This window comes from Sardina pilchardus, chromosome 7, assembly GCF_963854185.1.
Source record: "Sardina pilchardus chromosome 7, fSarPil1.1, whole genome shotgun sequence".
NCBI classification, from domain to species: Eukaryota; Metazoa; Chordata; class Actinopteri; order Clupeiformes; family Clupeidae; genus Sardina; species Sardina pilchardus.
In genome coordinates, this window is record NC_085000.1 from 23,703,886 (window position 1) to 23,711,363 (window position 7,478).

Sequence of the window (7,478 nt, forward strand, 5' to 3'; positions counted from 1 at the left end):
GGTGCTGTGGAAAGGGAAGTCAAAGGGGGAGGCCCTCTCTGTGGAATCTTAACTGAATTAACTCAAATGCAGTTGTTATATATAGCATGGTTTTCATAGAAAACCCCAAGTTAAAAAAAGTCTAGATTTGCTTATTAGTAATTGCCGAATTTGTAATTGTGTGCATCATTACACCCTCACCCCAATACCTAGTAGCCTCTGTGCAATCTAACAGAATGAACTCAGACGCAGTTGTTGGCCATATAGCAAGCTTTTCATGAAAAAAAAACCAGAGCCAAATTAAAATAAAATAAAGGAAAAAATGCTTGGCATAAACAAATGGTTTGAAAGCAATTTTGTTTTTGTATCAAATTTGGGCTTATTACACTTGAATATTAATTCACCAATGTGAATGTAACGGTAAAAACAGCAACGTTGTACCTAAGACAGCGGCAATATAAACGAAAATGATAGTAGCAGTAGTATAAGCGGGATAATCAACTCCACGCCGTGCGTTTCTAGGAAAATAATGCACTTATCGAAGTGTAAAGTCCCCTCCGCCTGCGGTGTCGGGTCCTTATTACCACTTCGAACGTGCATTATTTTCCTAGAAACGCACGCCGCGTCGTTGATTATCCCTTACTTATTGCCCTCTTTGTGAGCAATGTACATCTACAGACTGTAGTCTCTTTCATGACCTGTAACGTCTCCTTCTCCTCGTGTCTTGGTGATTCTCAGCTGAAAGAGACCAGCAGCATGAACGTCCCAAGGACATTCCTTGTGTCAGGGAAGCAGCGTTCGCTGGAGCTTCAGGCCAGGTTGGTTGAATACAGAGTCCCAGCAAGCAATGTCTTTCTCTGCATGTTCCCCTCTGCCAGGCAACAGCACTGTTTGTTTAACAGAAGCACAATGAAGCAACTGTCTAGGTCCCCATGAGATTTCCCAAAAGATGGTTGGAAATCTATAGAAACCTTTTCTATGGTGACTCTTGCTAGGAAGACAATAGATGATTCAGAGAATTCTGAATGGCAATCCCCACAGCAAATGACATGTGTAAACACTGATTTAATGGATTAGGGAAGTAAAACCCCAATGCTTGTTTTGTTTTATGCAGGACTGAGGAGGAAAAGAAGGACTGGATTCAGGTACCATTTTGTAAAAATCACTTTCAGCATCCCTAGTCCCTATTCTGGATGTGTGCAGCAGTGCTTCCAAATCTAGTCTACTGTTTATATCTCTTTCTCTTTCCTCTGCTACCCTTTCCAGGCTATCCAGGCTACTATCCAGAGGCATGAACAGACTATGGAGACGTTCAGGATGCTGAATTGTTCCTTCCGCGAAGAGGACTACACTCCTCCCAACTCTCCTGTAAGACATTGGGTGATTCCTGGTTTTCTGATGTTGGTTTTTAACAGTATGATAACAATCCTTTTCTACTTTTCTCCCTCAGAACTGCACAGAACTAGGGAAGCGTGCCCCAACACCTATCCGAGAGAAGGAGGTGACTCTGTGTATGAAGTGTCAAGAGCCGTTCAACTCCATCACCAAGAGACGCCACCACTGCAAAGCCTGTGGCCATGTAAGGGTCCTAACATCAAGGCTACAGTTTCCTTGCCCCCTTTGCCACGGAAGGCCTATTGCTTATTCCTTGGATTGCACCCATATTGAATATGATTACTATGCATTGCATATATGAGTCTTGATTTGATGTTTTCCTGTTAGCTTCAGAGAAGTGACTCTTGGACTCTTTCGTTCAGGTGGTGTGCGGAAAATGCTCAGAGTTCCGCGCTCGCCTGTTGTACGACAACAACCGGGCGAACCGTGTGTGCGTGGACTGCTACACCACGCTTGTGGGAGTGCCTCCTTCTCCTGCCAACTTGATCAGCAGTACCCAGAGACGTCGCTCCATCCTGGAGGTAAGCTAGTGCCATGCCACTCAATGAGCATGAACAGAGTGCAGGGTACAGCGACAGACATCACTGTCTTGAGGGTCCGACCCTTTATGCTGTAATGCTCATATTAGAGATGGGCTGCTATCAGTTAAAATGGTGGTGTTGAAATGAACAAAGGACATAGCTAACCCTTACTCTGTGTGTCTGTGTCTGTACCTGTGTCTGTGTCAATGTGTGTGTGTGTGTGTGTGTGTGTGTGTGTGTGTGTGCGTGTGTGCCCGACAGAAACAAGCCTCCGTGGCAGCAGAAAACAGCATCCTCTGCAGTTTCCTGCACCACATGGAGAAGGGAGGGGGGCGTGGCTGGCAGAAAGCCTGGTTTGTCATTCCAGAGAATGAGCCTTTGGTGCTCTACATCTATGGTGCACCACAGGTGAGACATTCCTGTGGTGGTGTTCTCCCCTTATTCTTGTGCAATGTAACCTCCGTCTACAGACATCTATAAATGATTATGTTTCGATGTACTGCAGCGCAGTGTTAATATGTAAGCAGTAGCAAACCAATACCGTATATACAACTTGCACTTGTAAACTTAATAACCTCATGCCTTTTATTGCCTCCATGGCATTGTGCAATACAGTTTAACTCAGGCCACATATGAAAGTTGTATTCCTCTTTTTTCATGTGCATTCACGAAGGTCAACAAACTTAAGAAACAAGAGACATGTTTCATTATGCACGCCTGCTTGAGGCATCAGCTGATTCCGCTTGTTTTCTTCTTGTGTCGTGCTCCCCGGGGGTCAGGATGTGAAAGCGCAGCGCAGTATTCCGCTCATCGGGTTCGAAGTCTCCCTCCCGGAGCCATGTGACCGGCTGGAGCGCCGCCATGCCTTCAAGATGAGCCAGAGTCACCTGACGGTCTTCTTCAGCGCCGACAGCGAGGAGCTACAGCGGCGCTGGATGGAGGTCCTATCACGAGCCGGCAGGGGAGAGGAGCTACAGTCCCACGGGCCAATCTCGGAGGCCCTGGAGGAAGAGGGGGAGGAGCTAGCCCCCGTGGGAGAAAGCACATGATTTGTCTATAAACAAAAAAATGTTACAGATATCATCCCCTTTTTGCACACACTCGAAAAAACTTTACAAAAACACGAGCGTACATGAACAGTTACAAACCACAGACACACCCTCTCCGATACAAACACACGCTAAAACACAGACACACAGACACAGACAGACACACACAAACACACACATACACACGCTCACTTCTCTGTACTAAGTGTCAGTTGTCAGTTGCATGCAATATCTACAAGGTACGTTTCTCCGTGTATTGCTCATCTTGTGAGTGACCAGTGTTTGCAATCCTGCCAAAGTGTACACACCCTCAAAGAAGACGCATCAGAGACAAAACACCATATACGCTCTTACTGAATAGAAAACCCCCTTTCCCTCTGGCTAGTGATACTTCTTCTGTTGTTCAGTTGCATAGCACCCCACTCTTTCTGCCAAACTTTGCTGTGTTGTTTATTAATGAGTGAGGTCTGTTTGGGGTGGAGTGTTTGTAACTTTGTTCTTGCTGGCAGAAGGATCGTGATATTTCTTACTTCGCTGTGACAGTTCTGTTAATGTCATTGAGTGTATTTACATGGAAAGGAGCGGTCAAGTTCAGTTGTGGGAAATGGTGAGCTTACGGACGGAGAAGAGAGAAGAGGACAGGAGAGGATATGCCACTGTTAGCCTCCATGCTGATGACACTCCAGCTTGCACAATTAGAGAGACTGCAGTGTGTCACTGATGGGTGATGGCGCAAAGGGTTTTAGAGACTTTGTATTTTTTAGAGAGATGTATGTACGTACGTATAATCTGGCAATAGGTCCCTGTCCTGTTATGGTTCCCATAGTGGTGCTTGTACAAGCATATACATAGACACTTTAAAGAACACCTAGAAGGGGTCAAATGGCTCTGAGTTATTCAGCAAAATCTCCCATAGACAGGGCAACCCCCAAGGGTGCTATATTATGATTATTAAAGACCAATCAAGCAATTCAGCCACTTTTAACAATCTTATTAGGGTTAGTGTCTAGTGCCTGTCCAGTGTGCTAGACGCAGGCTTGAGAGGGCTAATGCCCCTCAGCACTGTAGAGGGGATTGGCTTTTTATGATGACTAAGTCCTATTTTACTAAACAGCCCCTCCGCCATCCAGTGGAGTGTGGCTGTATTACAGCATCTTTTTAAGGCTGTCTAACGTTTTTCCCCTCAATCAATTGTACAGAAAGAAGATTAAAAACTTCCAAATAAGAAAACAATTTTTCACTGAACATCTATTGTTCCATATATATACATACATATATATGGAATATATATATATATACTTAATTGTGACAGAAAGTTTAGCTTTTGAAATATACACCCTAAAGCTCATGTTTTTAACTTGAGTATGCCATTTTGTGAATTTGTGCATGGAAGTCAGGTCAGAGACAGTAAGGCTTTTTTTCTGGTATTTGATAAGACTGTAGATAATGGGAGCGAATTTGTAGCAAGATGATTTAAAAAAAAGTCTGAAACTGGGGCAGATTGTTCATCATAACATCAGTGGTAATGCCTTATGAAGCATTTTGATAAATAATAGAGAGAGAAAGTATATATGAAGAAATACATGGCAGATGTTATGATTGAAATATTGAGTGTTTTGAATAGCAGTGTTTTTTGTGTATACAAAATTACAAAAGGGTATTGGCACCTGCATTTGTAAATATAATTTATTCTCCTCAAAGCCCAGTTTTGTGGGTCTGGTATCGTTGAGAAGCTTGGTGTTTTCTGTCATTTGTGATCTGATTTGGACTTCTGGTAAATGTGATGGATCATACTAATGGGAATAGCTATAGGTCTTATGTCTACTCCCTATCCGGTGTACTCAAGAAAAGAAACCTTTGATTTTTGCTTTGATTTGATTTCTAAAACACTACTCAAAATACCTGTAAAAACGAATTTGTTGTTTTTTGGTACTGTTTGATCTTGCTCTATCTTGTCAAACAATCTATCTATTCTAAAGCCAGACCCAACCAGTCAGAATGCTAAGGGTTGTATATAAAAAGTCATATTGTGTCAGTTTTTCTTTTCTTCCACGTGTGCTGTCCAGCAAGAAAATTCAGAGTATGCGTACTTTAAGTCGTGAGATGAGTATATGGGACAACGTCAACCAGTTCCAGATGTTATTAACATCATATAGTGCTGATTAATGTCCAGTATTTGTTGTGAGAGAAAAACAGAGAAGCCTGCCATTTAGTCTTTCAGTTATGAAATGAGAATGACCATTGATACACCTGCTGTATGATTATTTCCCTGCCCCCTCAGCATTATAGTTTTCTGAATCATGCCTTACAGTAGAATACTTAGTGTTATCATCATTTTATTTTACCTCTGCTTTTGCCAAAGTATACTGCAGGAACACGACTGAGTCATTGAATGAGTCATTCAGTACATTTCTGTTTAATTGTGTTTAATCTATATGTGTGTGTGTTTTTTTATTTTTATTTTTATACCTTGTATTTATTGTAATTTTCTTTTTTTTTTATTCCGGTTGCATCAGGCCAACACACAATTCAAGCGTTTTAACATGTAAAGGTGGTTTGATGAAAGCAAGTAGAATCTGTTCATGTTCAGATTAAATATTCTGTACCTCTAATTTAATTTAGTGCATGAATTTCTGTTTTTATTGTTTATTTTCACTATTACCAAGGCTTAGTCAGATTATGCACACTCTAGCAAGTAAACTTGAGTAGACTGCCGCCTTGGTTACATCATGTTCATGTTATCCTAAAGCAGTAATCTTGCCTCATTTTCGCCGTATTTATCCTGGTGACAGATATCAGATTTTTTCTTTGTTGAGTTGCAGTTCAGTGCATGATCATCTTGAGTACAAACGCATGTATCGACTTAGGACGCTTCAGCCTACGCCCCCTTTGAAGAGATATGTGCGATATCTTGAACATCCAAGCTCCTTTTTTTTTAATATTATACCCTTCTTTGAATTCAGCAAGGGCTCTGTGCCTCCCTCTTTCAGGAGGCTACTCCTACAGCCAACATGACCAGATTATTGTCGTGTCCAGGGAACAGCTGAGCTAGCGTGGTGCTTTTAGTTACTGTAATTTAGTTTCAAGACGGGCCCAATCTGCCATCACTGCAGATGTGAATAGCTTTCACAGAGTTACAACCTAGATATGGGAGGGGGGCTGTGTTTCTGGTTATACTGTTACAACCCTGTGAAGTGGATGGTCACCACAGTCCATGACACCTAAGAGTGCTCCTTCTTATGGGAACGTCTGGCAAGATTGAAATGGTAAATTATTTGATTCTTCACAGTGACACTCGTATGGCTACATGCTAGCCAATCTGTGAGAGTGATAGTCTGTCACCTAGTGACAAGTTTGTAGTGGTCCTCATTAGCTACATTTTAAATCAGGGATATCTACAGTTGGCCATCGGTGGCCTTGTATCAGTTCACCATTGGAACCCACCTCAGGAGATGTTCCTTCACCTAGCTGTGTGTGAGTCTAAAAATGTCTTTGTGGCCAAACTCAAATGTGAACCACTCCAACAGTGTGAACTGAAATGCTGTTGGAATAAAAAATAGCTAATGTATCTAATTTAAAAACATGTTGGTTATGTAACAATAAATCAACCCTAGACCTATTTAGATGTTCATAGCAGACTTTTTAAACTTGCTATGAACAATCTTCACTTCATTTATTCAAAATTGAAAAAAAAAGAACAAATTCTATCAGCTCGTTGCTTTATCTCAGAGTTGCCTAACAATAGGCCACACATGCTACACGCACAAAACATGGCTCCCAGGGTGACTGGAGAAAAGTGCTTGACAGCAGAGGCAAAAAAAACAATCAAAAAGCCGGGGCAGCAAAAGTATGACAAGGTGCTCGGGTGCTGATGTTTCTCTATATCACTATAGCTGGAACAGTGATTGATTTGTGCCTTTACCTTTTTATTTCCGGGCTTCATCCATTACATGCCATACTCCCAGAGAGAGAGAGAGAGAGAGAGAGCAAGTGCCTCAATCCATTTGTGCTAGCAGACTCATACAGCAGCAGTTGATGCATCTATGCACTGTGAGTGAGTAGACTGTGAGTTGGGAGGAGAGAATAGACTTGCCTGTTATATCTTGCCAGACAACCCAAGGAGGAACATTGGAGGATGCACAGGGACTGTGATTGCCTAAAGTGAAATATGTTGTATGTGATGACAGACATGAGCAAAGTTCAACGGATTAATTAAGGAGCCTTGCTAAACCAAACCTACTATATGGCACAGTTTTTCATGGTAAACTGTTTAGGTTATTGTAGACATGACATGAGTATTACAACAATTGCTATTATTATTGTTATTACTATTATTTTAGTGGCAGGCCACTGGGTACCATTGTATGTTGACATCCCGATAAAATCTGTGCAAGATCATGACAATGTTTATGAATTTAAAAAGAATAAAATAAACGGTCAGTGTCAATCAATTTGACAACATTCTTCATTGTTTGTGAGTAGGACTAGACAACACAATCTTCAAGTGAACCCTTTAAAATCAACCTTTTAAAGC

General features: G+C 41.7%; 1 protein-coding gene across 1 annotated transcript in view; it reads left to right on the forward strand.

Moving 5' to 3' along the window:
* The window catches only part of fgd1 (FYVE, RhoGEF and PH domain containing 1), a 32,437-nt gene extending 25,059 nt beyond the window's left edge, over window positions 1-7,378 (forward strand). The window contains exons 11-17 of the mRNA XM_062541372.1: window positions 718-797; window positions 1,094-1,124; window positions 1,246-1,347; window positions 1,430-1,558; window positions 1,737-1,895; window positions 2,157-2,303; window positions 2,675-7,378. Coding sequence (XP_062397356.1) covers window positions 718-797; window positions 1,094-1,124; window positions 1,246-1,347; window positions 1,430-1,558; window positions 1,737-1,895; window positions 2,157-2,303; window positions 2,675-2,944 — 918 coding nt within the window. The 3' untranslated portion in view covers window positions 2,945-7,378. The remainder of the gene's footprint in view (window positions 1-717; window positions 798-1,093; window positions 1,125-1,245; window positions 1,348-1,429; window positions 1,559-1,736; window positions 1,896-2,156; window positions 2,304-2,674) is intronic.
* The last annotated feature ends 100 nt before the right edge of the window (window positions 7,379-7,478 follow it).